General features: G+C 44.1%; 2 protein-coding genes across 4 annotated transcripts in view; one reads left to right on the top strand and one right to left on the bottom strand.

Moving 5' to 3' along the window:
- spryd3 (SPRY domain containing 3) overlaps positions 1 to 2,949 on the top strand; it is a 301,493-nt gene extending 298,544 nt beyond the window's left edge. For all 3 annotated transcript variants that reach the window (XM_041180447.1, XM_041180448.1, XM_041180446.1), the window contains one exon: positions 41 to 2,949. In XM_041180447.1, the coding sequence (XP_041036381.1) occupies positions 41 to 175 (135 nt within the window). In that variant the 3' untranslated portion in view covers positions 176 to 2,949. The remainder of the gene's footprint in view (positions 1 to 40) is intronic.
- A 503-nt stretch (positions 2,950 to 3,452) lies between these two features.
- LOC121273197 (calcitonin gene-related peptide type 1 receptor-like) overlaps positions 3,453 to 16,667 on the bottom strand; it is a 184,631-nt gene continuing 171,416 nt past the window's right edge. The window contains exons 7-11 of the mRNA XM_041180187.1: positions 16,275 to 16,335; positions 13,829 to 13,895; positions 12,540 to 12,758; positions 11,380 to 11,421; positions 3,453 to 7,682 (exon numbers count right to left, since the gene is read on the bottom strand). Of these exons, the coding sequence (XP_041036121.1) occupies positions 7,476 to 7,682; positions 11,380 to 11,421; positions 12,540 to 12,758; positions 13,829 to 13,895; positions 16,275 to 16,335 (596 nt within the window). The 3' untranslated portion in view covers positions 3,453 to 7,475. The remainder of the gene's footprint in view (positions 7,683 to 11,379; positions 11,422 to 12,539; positions 12,759 to 13,828; positions 13,896 to 16,274; positions 16,336 to 16,667) is intronic.

Genomic DNA, 16,667 nt, shown 5'->3' with positions numbered 1-16,667 from the left:
CACTTTGCAGTGCACGTTTTAATTTGAAAATCTCTTTCAGGTATTTTTTACTCGAAATGGAAAGATAATTGGCAGGAAGGAAGCACCAGTACCATCTGGAGGGTTCTACCCCACCATCGGAATGCTTAGCAACGGCGAAAAGGTTAAAGTTGATCTGCATCCTTTAAGCGGCTGAGCTGTTCATCCACTTCTTCCTGAACACAGCATGTTCTTCTTCCTACTGCCACCTACTGGCTGGGATGGAGCCCCTAACACCACAAAGGGTGCGCAATATTGACCATTATATTTGGCCATTTTATGTAACTCTGCGATTCCATTGGTGTATTTAACAAACAGTTCCATAGGACAAGTGTCTATTTTGATTGTTTTCCTTCATTATCTGTTAAATCCTGCTTTAAAACACTAAAAATCCATTGCAGCTTTCAAATCTTTTGCAGTTACTATATCCCAATATTAATTACCTCAATTGCACACCCGTGGCATTTGATAAGACCAGTTCCTGATGCTGCTGTCTATGTGCACATTCAGAGCTATTAAACAATCATTACTAGACGGCAAAACATAAGAAGATCTGAATTGGTTTCCTCCTTGTTTGCTGTCGGCAAGCTGCTTTCAAAGGAATGTTTTCAAGGAGTCTGCTCCTGCCTGTCAGTACAGCTCTTCAGTGTCCTGTAACCAGCAGAATACAAATTCACTAGCTCTTGACCTGAGATCCATGATCATCAGGGAACACGCAGATATGAACTGTCCACTCCCCATACCAGGTTCTGTGTAGAGTGCCTTACCCACACTACTAACAGGGCTGCCCAACTGACCCTGTTATTATCATCACTGTGGTAGCAATCATTACAACCCAGCAGCACAAAGTAAGGTGAGTGATCCAGTTAGGAAATAGCCCCACTAATATCTGCCCTTTTCAGTTGGTATTGATCTATCTGCTGCAAATGAGCGCTCCTGTTCTTTCCTTCTATTGTACCATTGGTACCAGTCAGTCTGTATTGTTGTAATGCTACCAATAGTATGCTGTTTCTCAGTTTGTAGCCCTGATATTTCGTTGGTGCACCTGCACGATACTGGGAAAGATGTGAAGCTTTGGTCAGAAGCTTTGTGTTGCTATTGGAGCATGTAGATACAGTTAATGTACACTAAAAACACTCTGGGGGGAACTGAAGTCCTTGTCATTGAACTCTGGAAGTATCAGGATGGTGTCATACAGAGGAGGACTTTATATGACACAGTCCTCACCATAGTTCAGCTACAGATGCTCCTGCTTATACTGGGGATTCATTGGATGAAAAAGGACAGTGTCTAAAGAACGTCAGTATTTCATGAAAAGTTTGTTCCTCTTCAGACTAAGCGGAGTTCGTGCTTTTTGTGTCTGTAAAACATTCTCTTTACACTTTACTTTCACATTCGCTTCAGCCCGTGTCCAGAATGTTATAGAATAACTCAAAACACTCACCCCTCAGTCTGTCATTTTAAAATAAATAATCCCATCATGAAGTAGCTAGGAAGTTGGGTGGAGAGTGGGGAGAGGCCGCCAGTGACCTTAACACTGTCCAGCAGGGGGCGGTAGGGACCCTAACACTGTCCAGCAGGGGGCAGTAGTGACCCTAACAATGTCCAGCAGGGGGCAGTAGTGACCCTAACAATGTCCAGCAGGGGTGAGTTGGCAGTGATCAGATGCAGAGACCTTGCCTGAGTACTCTGTCCCATTAGCCCAGGGTGTTGAGGATGATTGATGCCTCCGTCGCTGTCAGGATGAGGTCAGCGACTCAGCACCAGAGTAATGTTTTCTCGTAATATCGAATTTTAATTCCCATTAATAAGAGTTTTAAGTTTGAAAATAAAATATTCTACAAGGAATGAAAAGCACCATGTAAGAACGTGTGTGGTATTAAAGCGTCTTTTAGATCTACCCTAGACTCTTAGCATTGCACGACATAAAGTGAAACTTGGGAAGAATGCTAGTGGTAAGACGTGGAGATTATGTGGTTTATGAGTGAGAGCTATCTTTGGGCGTTAGCTGGACTTTCTCTCTCTTTCCTGCATTGCTCCCCCCTCCCCCATACCCTTCAACCCCAAAGGTCCAAAATGATTTCAATATTCAGAACCTGACACGGCTGAAATGTCACTTGTGACATAAATAACATCACTTGTATAGAACAGAGACAGATCAGTTCGAGGTAATGCTGCAGCTATCAGGTAGCCCATCTGGCTATTTAAGGCATTTAAAAAACAATCTGCTGCTTCCCCTTTAACCACTTCTTTACAGATGTGGATTGAACCCTGCAAAAGGCCTCGTAGTCCAGTCCTACTCTCCTTTTTCCTCTGTTGGCCCAATAGCGTTTTGGTATTTTCTGCAGCTTCCCACTCCCCTGCTTGTTTGAGGTGACCTTGCCCAGTCATAGGCCCTGCTTGTGCTATGGATCCCTATTCAGTAGTAACATGACTGACACTTTGTAAATGTATTTGATGTTAGACCCTTCCAGCTAACTGACAAAGGAGATGTTTATCCTGTCTGAATCAGAGCTGGATTTGGTGATCCACTGCACAATAAGTATGTGAACAGGAGCTGATACTTGCTGTATACTGCAAGCATTGTACTGAGGTAAAGGGACTTTTGAGTGGAAACCATTTCATTTTATGTACAATTTTTGAGAGATTTCTATAACATTACTGTGTCTTAAGCTGAGGTTCCCTGAAAGGGGCGCAAATAGAGTTCAAAGTAAAACATGGTTCCAGTTTCTCCCCACCTGATCTTTGATATAATTTGAGTGATTGTAAATTGCTTCTTGATTGTGGATATTTTTGAGAAATTACCTTTGGCATGTGGCAGTCTCCTACCAATTCTTTTGTACCAATAATCGACCTTGTGCACTATATTATATCAAAGATATGTACATAATTCAGATGTTTATATGCTTTAAATAAAAGATATTTCCATAATTGTGTGCTCTTTTCTCTGATCCTTGTTACTGTGTAAAGTATATCAAAGCTGATGCTGTTAACTTAGGCTGTATGACAGCTTGGTTTAGACTCAGATGGTCATGGATTCAAATCCCACTCCAGACACTTGCACACACACAACCCAGACCAACATTCTCACTGCAGTACTGAGGGAGTTCTTCACTAGCAGAGATGCTGTCTTTTGGATGAGATATGAAACTGAGGTCCCTTTCAGATGGATGTTAACCATCCCATGGCAATTTTCAGAGAAGAGCAGAGGAATTATCCCCAGTGTTCCCTCAACCAACATCACTCAAAACAGATTATCTGGTTACTATCACATTTCTGTTCTGGGATCTCCCTGTGCACAAATCAGCTGCTGAGTTTCCCACATTACAACAGTGACTACACTTCAAAAGTACCTCATTCGCTGCTGAAATAGCTCTCACACTGGGACTGAGAGGAAGCCTCAGTCATGAGTTGACAAAAAGGATTTTGATGCCTTTGGGTGAATATTCTTTTTTTTTATTGTTAGATATGTTTAAAAGCTTATACAAGAAGCAGCAGTATGTTGTAAATCAACAAGAGCATAATGTATTCATGACAATTGATTATTAGAGAACAGACCATGAGTTTTGAGAATGCTATTTACTCAGGAGTAGCTTGTCGCTGAATTTGTCTCATTTCAAGGATAAATTCCATGAGGGGAGGTTTTGAACTCATTTTGTGGGGTGGTAGGCGGGGAAGGTTGGGGTGGACACCAAGATGAAAGATTAGAGAGGAGAAATAAGGGGCACAGAGAACTGGGGGAGACAAATAGTACTCGAGTAACAAATAGTTCAGAAATAGGAGGGATCAGATAGGAGGCAAATGTGAAGCAGTTAAATGGGTTTGGAGTACATGTGTTTGGATATAATGGAAATGGCAGCTAAGGTGGATGAGCTGCAGGCATGAGTCACCATATGGAGATATATAGTGGCAATAATAGAGACCTTGTTCAAAGAAAGGATTGGGAACTTAATAATCCCGAGTACAAAGTACTCGGGGGAGAGATAGGAAAAAAAGCCAGGGGACAGTGACTGTATTGATGAAATAAACTATCATAACGTAGGGACATAAAACTAAGGAGCAGGAGTAGACCACTTGTCTCTTTGAGCCAGCTCAACCAATCGAGATCATGGCTGATCTGATTGTGGTCTCAACTCCACTTTGCCATGTGATCCCCTAACCCTTGACTCCCTTGTCTATCGAAAATCTAACATTGTCTTGAATAAATTCAGTGACCCAGCCTCCACTGCTCTCTAGGGAAGAGAATTCCCTCCGAGAGAAAATTTCTCCTCTCCATCTTAAAATGAAGACCTCTTATTCTTCAATTGTGTTCCCTAACACTGGAGAAGGATGATGTAGTTGAGGGTTCAAAGACAAAATCTATTTGGTCAGAATTAAGGAACAATAAAAGAGGTCTTGTGCTGCAGGCATAATATTGTAAATTTGCAGGGAAATTACTGACAGATACAAGAACTACAGAGTAGTGCTAATAGAGGACTTCAACTATCTTAATGCAGACTGGAATAGTAAGAGTGTAGAGGACAAAGGGGGGAATAATTCCTGAACTATGTACAATAGAAATTTCCTATTCAGTGTGTCTCCAGCCTAATGAGGAAGGAAGCATTGCTGGATCTAGTTCTGGGAATGAAGTGGAGTATGTTTCAGTGGGAGAGCATTTGGGAAACAGTGATCATAATATCATCAGGTTTAGAATAGTTACAAAAAAGAACAAGGAACATTGGAGCAAAAAAATACTTAACTGGAGGCAGTTTAACTACAGTGTGTTGAAATGGGATTTGCGCCAGGTGGATTAGAATCAAAAATGGGTAGGCAAATAACTAATTAAACAATGGGAGGCCTTCAAAGAGATGGTTCAGTAACAGACACAGTCCCATTATGGGAAAAGGAAGGGTACTTATAACTGGAGCTCCCTGGGTGACGGAAGATACAGATTAAAATGAGACAGGAAAAGGAGGCTTATTATTATAAAGGTTCATAATATGGTCGAGAACCAAGTTAAATATAGGAAGTACAAAGGAAATTTAAAAAAGGGAGTGAGGGGCAAAGAGAGATTATGCAAATACATTTGTGACTAACATAAAAGGGAACACAAAACTCTTGGAAACAAATCATATTTATATAGCACCTCTAACATAATGAAGCATCCCAAGTGACATTATAAAACAAAATATGACACTGAGCCACGAGGAGATATCAGACCAGATGACCAAAAGCGTGGTCAAAGGAAGTAGTTTTAAGGGGTGTTTTTAAGGAGGAAAGTGAGGCAGGAAGTATGCATTGGTGTTCCCAAGGGACTAGTGTTAGGACCACTGCTCTTTTTGATATAAATGACCTGGACTTAGGTATACAGGGCATTGTTTCAAAGGTTCCTGATGATACAAAATTCAGAGCTGTAATAAACAATGAGGACAGCGACAGACTTCAGGAGGACATAGATAAATTGGTAAAATGGACAGGTTGGTAGATGCAATTTAACACAGGTCTAAAGTTGAAAGAATGAGGAGAGGCAATATAAAGTAAATAAAATGTCTGCTATATAACCTCACCTCGTAACTGGTTACAGAGGTTGAGCAGGAACTGAAGCGGGGGCTGGGAGTGAAATATTTAATTTTATTTTCTCCCCACTTGTCTTGAATAAGTTAACTGTTGCCTTTCTTGGTGACTATCCTTCATGAATGAGCTTAAGAAATGAGTGCGTTCGGGTCATTTGACCTTGGGGGGGCATCATCATAGCTGAAGCCTGATGTTTGCCCAACGTCTTCAAATGCATGGATGGCACAAAGTGCTGGAACCCTGGTTGCTTTTTCTCTCTTCTTAACCCAGAGGCACTTAAGCAATTCTAACTCCCCAAGCCCCAGCTGAGAGCAGTTAAACCTGGGCTCTTCCGACTGTGTAGCTTCCTGTCTTTTTGGTGATGTCACTAAGAGCAGAGTCATCACTGTTATAGCCAGCAATAATCCATGGATTATTGTAATCTCTTACAGTTTCACAAACAGACCCACCAACTGCTGAGGGACTACAAGATTGAGAAATGGTTAACAAGTAAAAGTTTTTGGTGGAACATTGCAGAATGCCGGGGATGCAAGTGACAGTGGCATTTAAATGACAATAAACTCCCCCCCAACTGCTGATTTATATCAAGTGAGTAAAAAGCCAGAATCAGAACCCAGGGAGAGGTGACTAAATTGCTGCTTTGAACTAACACTCAGTGCCCCATTTACAGTCCCCCAGATTCCATATTGTCTGATTTCTCACCTCTGAAATCCAGGGGAAAACTCTTGAATATTGCAGAGAATTTTCCAGAACAGAGGCACAAGCAAACAACCAGGATCTGACCAGGCCTCCCAAATATGCGCATAATTTGACAAGAAGTCACACCCTGAGAGGAAGGGGCAGAAACATATCAGGTAAACTTTAGACACAGCATTTGTTTCTTAATAGAAAAATTCTAGGTGGTGAGCAGAAATCCCCAGAGTCAATTTGTTAAAAGATACAGAGAGGCTGGAGTAAATAATCCTTTAAATAAAGGTCCCAATTCAACTGGTATCTCTAGCTGACCTGTGCATTCCTAGGAATAGCGTGTTAAATGAAGGATCACTGTTTACTGGAACCAGAGACAATTAAATGGAAATTATTCAAAACGCAAAGCAAGCTGTCACATTTCCCCACTAAAGAACAGTTCTAAAGTACATTGACATATTGAGCTGTCCTGAGGCCTTGGAAGGCACTATAGAAATGCACTATTTTTTGCCCTGTCTCGTGTGTAACTGGCTCTCGTCCAGACCCCACTCCACAAGCCAGGAGATGTCAAGACCACTTCCGTCACAAAGTTCCCCAGGGTGTCACAGAGATATCCAGCAATGAAAGAAAGTGGCTTGCAATGTTTCACTTCTATGTGAAAAGTCCGGAAGAAATGTAAATCATTGTTGAAATGCTTTCGTGACTTCTGAAATTCCAATCCTAAGGCCTTTATTCCTGGACAATGTTTGTCAAACTGTTCAGAAAATCTCACAATGAATGAGTCACAGAGTTTCATTCTTGGGGTGATGGGGGGGGGGAGGGGGGGGTGGAGAGAGGGAACCAGCTGTGTGCTCCAGAAATATCTACATATATATTAGTGACATAAGACTACACCTCAAATTCCTTGTAACGAGAGCACAGAGAGATTCCTGAGACACAGGATAAGGCGCTATATAAAGGAAATGCTCGTTTTTCTTTCTCTATATTGCAGATATTGAAGGAAGTTTTAAAAATCATGTGATGAATGCTCCAGGAATGCGTTTAATCACCGTTGGCCACCCTAGGTTCTTGCTCTGTAAATTTCCATCACAACCTGTAGAGTCCAAGTAAATCACTGTTGATAGGAAGAAGTTGAAGAAAGGTTTGCTAAGGCACCAAAGGACACATTGGCATTGAAATGACAGGATTCATTAATGACCTCAATAAGAGAGTGTCCCTCAGATGGGAATGCCTGGTACTTTCAGTGGCACAATCTCAGAGCAGCTCTTGCCGTTGGTGTGGTTGTTATTGGTGGTCTGCGTGGGGGAATATCGGGTGAGCTCTGTCAAGGATGTCACATTGGAGTGAGAGCCCTCTGTGTTCATCAACTGGTGGCTGTACTGGACCTTGTACTTGGACCACTGCCTCTTAAACGCACTTTGAACCTAAAAGGAAAAGGCCCTGTTAGTTCAAGCACATCTAAGTGACCAGAATGTCAAACCATTCATGCAAGTCCCACTCCGTGATGTCCCAAACCATCCCCAGGATTCCCACAGGGTTACTAAGGATGGGCTACAGGACTGGCCTGGAGTCTCCAGGAATCAATCTCCAGGACACTGCTGTGTGCAGCCCTGGAGAAAAATCATAGGGACTTTCAAAAAGATTTTTGTTTTGTCATTTTCTTTTAACATTTCTCTTTACCAGGTATAAAAATATTGAAAATGGGGGGAGGGAAATGCTGTTTGGCTGACCATCAAGCATCATCCTATTGGGTAATGAGTCTTTTTGCTTTCCAATTGGCATAGGAAGGCAGTGAGGCACAAGGATGGATGTGTTGGCCCACTAATGGCTGTAGTGTGGGGCAAGTCATGTGATGAAAGCTTCAGGAACACATTTAATCACCGTTGGCAACCCTAGGTTCTTGCTCTGTAAATTTCCATCACAACCTGTAGAGTCCAAGTAAATCACTGTTGATAGGAAGAAGTTGAAGAAAGGTTTGCTAAGGCACCAAAGGACACATTGGCATTGAAATGACAGGATTCATTAATGAGCTCAGAGTGAAGGCACCCCTAGGTAGCAATGGCCACAATATTATTGAATTTTACATCCAGTTTGAAAGGGAGAAGAGTGGGTCTAAGACTAGTGTCTTAAACTTAAATAAGGGCAACTATGTGGGGATGAAAGCTGAGCTAGCTGAAGTGAACTGGGATACTAGGCTCAAGGATAGATCAATAGAGAAGCAGTGCCAGACATTTAAGGGGATATTTCAGAATAATCAGAATGAGTACATTCCTACTATAAAGAAAAATTCTAAGGGGAGGACCCACCACCCGTGGTTAAGTAAAGAAGTTATGGAAAGCATCAAGCTTAAGGAAAGAGCATATAACTGCACAAAGATGAGTGGCAGGCCAGATGATTGGTCAGAATATAAAGAACAGCAGAGAGTGACTAAAAAGATTCATCAGGAGAAAGACATTAGAGTATGAGAGGAGGCTAGCTAGAAATGCAAGAATGGATAGCAAGAGATTCTACAAGTATTTAAAAAGGAAAGTAGTAAGTAAAGTGAATGTTGGTCCTCCAGAGAGTGACAGTGGGGAGTTAATAGTAGATAATAAGGAAATGGTGGATGAAATGAAAAAATATTTTGCTTCTGTCTTCACTATAGAGGATACAAAAAACATTCCAGTAATAGCTGTAAGTCAGGAAGCGGAAGGGAGAGGGGAACTTGATGAAATTACAATCACTAGGGAAGCGGTACTGATCAAACTGATGGAGCTGTGGGCTGACAAGTCACCGGGCCCTGATGGACTTCATCCTAGGGTCTTAAAAGAGGAGACTAATCAGGTAGTAGATGTGTTAGTGTTAATTTTCCAAAATTCACTAGATTCTGGAAAGGTTCCATCAGACTGGAAAGTTGCAAATATAATCCCTCTATTCAAGAAGGGAGGGAGGTAGAAAACAGGAAACTATAGGCCAGTTAGCTTGGCGTCTGTCATGGGGAAAGTTTTAGAATTGATCATTAAGGAGGTTATAGCTGGGCACTTAGAGAAACTCAAGGTAATTGGGAAGAGTCAGCATGGTTTTGTGAAAGGGAAATCATGTTTAATCAATTTATTAGAGTTCTTTGAAGGAGTCACATGTGCTGTGGATACAGGGGAGCCTGTAGACATACTGTACTTGGATTTCCAGAAGACATTTGATAAGGTGCCACATCAAAGGTTATTACAGAAAATAAAATCGCACAGTGTAGGGGGTAACATATCAGCATGGATAGAAGATTGGCTGACTGGCAGAAAACACAGTGTATACATAAATGGGTCTTTTACTGATTGACAGGATGTGACGAGTGGAGTCCCACAGGGGTCTGTGCTGGGGCCTCAACTCTTTACAATTTATATCAATGATTTAGATGAGGGGAGTGAAGAAATGGTAGCTAAATTTGCAGATGACACAAAGATAGGTAGGAAAGTATGTTGTGAAGAAGACATAAGGAGGTTGCAGACAGATGTAGATGGGTTGAGTGAATGAGCAAAAATCTGGCAGATGGAGTATAATGTGGGAAAATATGAAGTTGTTCACTTTGGCAGGAAGAGTAAAAAAACAGAGTATTACTTAAATGGAGAACGACTGCAGAATTCCGAGGTGCAGAGGGACCTAGGTGTTCTAGTATGTGAGTCACAAAAAGTTAGCTTGCAGGTACAGCAAGTAATTAAGAAGGCTAAAGGAATGTGATCCTTTATTACGAGAGGAATTGAACATAAAAGTAAGAATGTTATGCTTCAGTTATACAGGGCATTGGTGAGACCACATCGCGAATACTGTGTGCAGGTTTGGTCTCCTTATTTAAGGAAGGATGTAAATGTGTTGGAGGCGGTTCGGAGGAGATTTACTAGATTGACATCTGGAATGACCGGGTTGTCTCAAGAGGAAAGGTTAGACAGACTGGGGATTAGAAGAGTGAGGGGTGATTTGATTGAAGTATATAAGATCCTGAACGGCCTTAACAAGGTGGACATCGAAAGGATGTTTCCTCTTGTGGGTGAGTCCAGAACTAGGGGGCACTGTTTTAAAATTAGGGGTCGCCCTTTCAGGACAGAGATGAGGAGAATTTTTTTCTCTCAGAGGGTTGTGTGGCTTTGGAACTCTCTGCCTCAGAAGGTGGTGGGTGCGAGGTCATTAAATATTTTTAAGACAGAGGTAGATAGATTCTTGTTAGGCAAGGGAATCAAAGGTTATCGGGGGTGGATGGGAAAGTGGAATTTGAAACACAAACAGATCAGCCATGATCTTATTGAATCGTGGAGCAGGATCGAGGGGCTGAATGGCCTACTCCTGCTCCTATTTCATATGGTTCTTATGAAATACTGCTGGCAGAGGAACTGCGGCTCTTGTTCATACCTTTCCAAGGAAAACAGTGCACATTAGATGGAAAGGGACAGAAACACTGGCCAGTTTTTACAGCCTCTCTGGGCGGGGTTTTCCTGAGGTAATGTGCTCCAAGTTGGGATGTATAGCAGTGGGAACAGCACAGGAGTCTGATGCTGAGGCTGACCTACACCTCCCTGCCTCAAGCTGGAGTTTCCTGCCCCTAACTCTACAGGGAAGGCTGGAGGTTGTTGCTTCACTGGGAATAATGGTGGTGAGGTAGGGCCCTCACAGACCACCCAAGGATCGAACAAGAGTTAGTACTGGAGCAGCAGTGACAATCCTACATGTTTTCCAAGAAAGGCCTCTCTAAGGTGGAAGCAACTAACGCTTTCTTACTGGTAGAGATGCTCCCATGAGTCAATGCTACACAACCAAGCAGTCTCCAGGGAGAAAACTAGGCTGGCATCATGCCAGGGCCAGGCACCCTACAGCTGGGCTGGTGCTAATCTAGCCCTCTGAGTATAGTGGGTGCTTGCACTCAGTGTGCCCATTGCTTTGCCACTGGCAGCACAGGCTGGGAACTGGGGCACAGAGGCCAAGGAGTGATCGCCAGTTCCTTATAATTCACGGGCAGGAATCCCCACTGATGTTCTAGCCCTGATTTCCGATAAGCAAACTTGGCAGGAGAGACTCCACGCTGGGAGCAGAAATTCTACTCGAATGGGTCCAGTCCAGCACGCAGTAACTCGCACAGATACTTGGAATCAAACTCACCTCTCTGTTGAAGAAGCAGAATATTGTTGTCACCAGTATGCCCTGTGAAACACAGCAGATTCATCTGTCATTAATCTGTGCTGCGGGTACCCTATCAGCACATCGTCATTCCCCCAGTTCAGGCTGAGGCAGCTCTGCCAACACCCATCCCTTAACTGGAGTGTGAGAACGTTCAGCCAAGCTTACACAACTTGTGATAGGTTCAGGTTAACTGATCTGGAAGAATGAAGAAGCTTTTGTGCAGGAATTGGTCACCTAACAGAGACTGTTCACAAAATTCTCCCTCCCTCTGGGTTAGTCCCCATCCACCAGCTAGTGGCTTCGGGCAACGCCTCCTAGGAATGCGGAGCTCTGTGTGTGAGTCCCAGGAAGAGCCCCTGTTCCCCCTTTCTTTGCAGCAGGACCCATGGGAAGGACGCTGCTTGTGACTGGAGCTCGGCTGTGCCCTCGGAATGTAGTGTGGAGAATTGAGCATGTCTATGGTACTCAACAGACCTTGGTCTAGGTCGGGGATGAAACAGAGCTGGGGGAACCACAGGAATAGCTGGAGAAGGGAGTGGGCTGGATGGAAAGATTCCAAAAAATGTTTCAAAAAACTAGAACGGCCAGAGGCTGAGGTACAGCCACATCCAGGCTCCATTTGGGTACCTGGTCACCAACGCTTTTTATCTGAATTGTAATGTTCATTCAGCAAAATCAAACAATTTCTCCTCTGCTATTGCCAGGGTATTGTCCTCATGAGGAATCACCCCAGGGTCACAGTTCCCTTCAGTACCTTGGACAATTGGCCAGCAGGAGTCATTGCACAGTGGCCAGAAGCAGGAACCCAGGCTGGTTTTAATCTTCTCAGTCCAGGCGCACTGAGGTCAAGTAGAGCCCCAGTACCTGAGAGCAGCTTACTCAGCACAGGCCACGGATGGAGCCTTGGATCTTCCTGTTCCCTGTCTGGGCTCAGTACCACAATGGTACTTCTCTACTTGCCCGCCATTTTGCCTTACTCCTTGATGCTGATTGGCTGTATCCGCCCAACTCATTGCTCATGCTGTTCGCAGACGCATTCTCAATAGGATCAAACTCCCCCCTGCACTCCCCTGACACAACAGGAAGCTGGGCATTGGCCTTGACATGGTCATGCATAAGAAACATTGAAGGCACTTTACCTGATAATGCATAAAGATGTGCATCACGTGATCATAAATCTCTCCTATCAGACGCCCTTCAGGCTTAGATGGAAACAGAACAAACTGTATCCCCAATAGTGGGACAAGGATCAGTGTTGCTCGGACAACCTTCATGTAGGCTTCGGACTGTGCCTGGTGAGTCACCCTCAGCTTGGTGATAAGAACTCGAACAATGTTGAGCAGAAAGAACAGATTGACCTGGGAGCCAAGGAGGACAGAGAGTCACAAGAGATGGGAAGCAACATCAACTGAATCAAGGGTCTCCCTCCAACGACCCCCCTACCCCTCCCCGCCACTCACAGCTTGTTCCTCACTTTCCACTGACGTATGTTCATGCTATGATTTCATGAGCACCAATTGCCCACAGTAGCTCATCAAGTGTAAATTAGCTTGGGGTGATCTGACAGGAATACAGTTCCATGCAACTCACACGACAGGCATCAGGTATGGAAAGTTTCCTTAGCCCAAGGACACTGAGGGCAATGGTAGTGCCTCAAACCACTGCCTTGGGAGACCATTGATCTTCCTGGTGTCTATGGCTCAGGGGGCAGTGCATGTGTAACCTCTAGGAATTGATTCATGCAATTTAGAAAACAGTCTCTTGATAGGACAGAACTTGCATCTTGCTGAAAAGAGAGACATGTTGATGAAGGTTTTCATCTTGCACTCATCAGGACAAATTCAAGGATGCCAAATTTCAAACTCTCACAACAATTTATACTGCAGGAGCAAAGAGTGCTGATTGGTTAGCAAGTCACTTCTGATTGGTCAGGGCGTGGCCATGGAGAAAGCAGCAGACAACGATAGGCTCTCCAAGCTTCTGGATCATTCAAAAAGGGTGCAAGGCTTGAATATATTCCTTTTGTTTGCAGAGAATGGATCTCTGTGTATGAATGTATGTCACTTCTAGCACATATAAATGAACCATGTTACGAATTCAGCTGATTATGTTAAATAGGCTGTTAGTGCAGCTATTAGCATACTCAGGATCTCCAGAGTAATTTGAGGTAAACGAGGCACTTTTCAGGTCCAAAAGTAGCAGCCTTTGGCCCATTTGCGAGTTTGTACGATACACAGTGAACAATGATCTGATCAGGATAGCCATTGTCCCATAGGATAACTTTGATGTGCTCTAATTCTCCTTCAAGCTTGCAAGGTGTGCAAATGACTAAGGCCAATTTTATAGCGTGTAGAGCTAACACATCTCTCGGCAACATGTCTCTCTTTCCAGCAATATTCAGTTTCAAAAAATAGTATCACATACATACCAGTAAAGCAGCACAGATTGGGCCATGAACAATGTACAGGAGGTGAGTGTTTGAACTGATCCAGCAACTAGACAGAATGAAAGAGCAGATTCAGATGCTGATAAGGTCAATCCCCAACATTTTTCATCCGGTCATTGTCCAGACGCGGCACAGTTGATGCATTATTGAACTGATCCTGGGGAATGACGCACTCCACACTGCAGAAGGTGATGTCCTCAGCTTGTTTGTTGAGATGTGATTGGCTGTTCCTGGCTGTAACTTGGTGCCACTTGGGAACAGGAATGGAACCAAAAAAGGAAATTTGGAAATGGAGAGAGCTGATGGAGGGAGCAGAGCAGGCCGAGGTTGCAGGGGGCAGGAGGGGGTGGGGGCATTCACAGAATGAAGGACCATATTGAGGTAGGGAATTCAGTATTCTGCACAGAGAACAGTCAGCAGGATGAAATGGGATATTAAAACTGACAGGGAAATGACGCAGTCTCAGGAGTGATGCTTTGTGAATGTGTTGGGTTCTGCTCTGCGTTGTAACCTCAACAGGTCCCTGAATAAGGCACAGATGAAGCGACTGAAGAGGGGCAGGCGCTCTTGATTCTACTTGAAGTTCCTTGGCAACCCCTTCTGCCATCCGACTTGGCTAGATGTGCTCAGTTAATGGCTTTGCCCAAGCTGGAACCTGAGGAGATGGGCTGATGTTCTGAAACAGTTTGGATTGCTTCGGGGTGAAGGGCAGCCCAGGGAACTGTGTACGGTTCGATATGTGTGATCAGGCAGGAAATGGCGGAGCTGGTTTGCTGTGACCTCTGACCCTGCAATCACATTGTCATAGGGGGAGGTCATGGCGTAGTGATATTGTCACTAGACCAGTGATCTAGAGACCCAGGGTAATGCTCTGGATTCTAATCCCACCACAACAGATGGTGGAAAATCTGGAATTAAAAATCTAATGATGACCATGAAATCATTGTCGATTGTTGTAAAAACCCATTTGGGTCACTAATATCCTTTAGGGAGGGAAATGTCCCATCCTTACCTGGCCTGCATGTGACTGCAGACCCACAGCAATGTGGTTGACTCTTAAATGCCCTCTGAAATGGCCTAGCAAGACACTCAGTTGTAACAAACCACTTCAAGGGCAACTAGGGATGGGCAATAAATGCTGGCCCAGCCAGTGACACCCACATCCTGTGAAAAAAATCAACACAGGCCCTTGACCATGCAGAAACGAAATGGTAGCTAGCTCTCGGAAAAACAAGGTTCACAACCAAATTCTGAACCCAAAACATTCCAAGTGAAAATAGATATTCTAAATACTCAGCTACTTCATGTTTGAGTGGATCAAAGGGTAGAACTTGCTGTATGGCCTACTCCTGCTCCTATTTCTTATGGCCTTAACGTGTACTAGATGCTGGAACAGCATTTTTGCTTGTATATTTATTAATGTTGGCATTGAAAGTCATGCTGCAAGAATGAGTTAACCATCAGCCAGTGAATGTTGCTACTTTGTTAGGAACGCGTGGTGACTGACAGCAGCCCAGAGCGCTCACCTCACCCACTTCACGTTATGTGTTTCCATAATAGGCTCTCAATGGGAAGCAGATAGGAACCTCCAGCACTCGAGGGCAAAGGACAAGTTGGGTCAAGCGGCTTTTAAGAGCAGAGCTGGTAAACAGAGTGGAGCAAGATTGAGGCGTGGGATTGAGAGCGAAAATCTCTCCCGTTGGCAAGAAGGAGAGAACCCGTCCTGCATCTTTCAGATACCTGTTGAGGGGGTATTTGGATCAGTGTGTGTGGTCTGTGTGTTCGAGTTTCTCTGAAAAGCTTGTGAAAGTATAGAGAAGGCAGAAAAGGAGAGGTTTTACGGGAATCGAAATGTAAATGTTGGCAAGCCCACGAGATCGATCCCAGGTCCGGCACAATGGAAAAGACTGAGGTGCTTTGGCTCCAGTCATTATCCAGCTTCACTCCGGCAGAGACCAAAATGGCTGAACTAATCCTGACCCTAGCTCAGCGAAGGAAGCTTGCAATGAGAAGAGTGCCCTCCCACCACACTTGTACCAGCAGAGGGATATGGCCACTCTCCACTGGAATCCTGTTCATCGGAGTTATCTCGCTGGATGTCACACAGGATTCTATCCTGCACCTTCAAAGTGCTCTCTTCATCTCGTGGGCCCTTCTTCATCGCAAAGATCTCGTTAACCTGCTTTCAGTAAATTCCTCCTCTCCTGCTTTTCCCTTGACTCTTTGCCCAGTTTGCTTCTCCCTATCCCCATTTCAACTGCTCTGATCACCCATTTTGGGGGTGGTTTGGCTAGATTCCATTTTGCATTTCTGTAGGATTATCCCACCGACCTACTGCTTGAAGCATTCCCTTTGGCCTGTGACACCTCACAGTAACAAAGCCTGGTTCCCATCCAGAGCTAAGATGAGCAATGAAAGATGTCCTTACTTGTCGTTGAAGTATTTGCTCCGGGCAACTACGTGTATGGTGGCAGGAACCAATGGGAACCCTGGAAACAGAGAGACAAAGTGTCAATTATGCACTCCCCCATCAGAGAAATCAACAAGATGACACTGGACCACATGACACAATTTTCCACCAATTATTTAAAGGGCCCAGTGCGGCACTGAAGTAGAGGAAAGTGGGAAGGAGCTTTCTACAAAGAGGAATGAAGGACAGGAACCGCTCAATGTGAAGAGAGGAACGATGAGCCTCCGCTTTACTGATACTTTGTGTCATGAGCATCTGAATGTTGTAGGGGGCCAGGAGGAAGTGACTCCTTCCCACTGCAGAACCACCAAAGAGGAGGCTGGTTGGAGGCGGTGGAAAAAATGAAGAGCG

Source organism: Carcharodon carcharias, chromosome X (genome assembly GCF_017639515.1).
Source record: "Carcharodon carcharias isolate sCarCar2 chromosome X, sCarCar2.pri, whole genome shotgun sequence".
In the NCBI taxonomy this organism is placed as follows: Eukaryota; Metazoa; Chordata; class Chondrichthyes; order Lamniformes; family Lamnidae; genus Carcharodon; species Carcharodon carcharias.
This window is presented reverse-complemented; position numbering and strand designations above follow the sequence as displayed.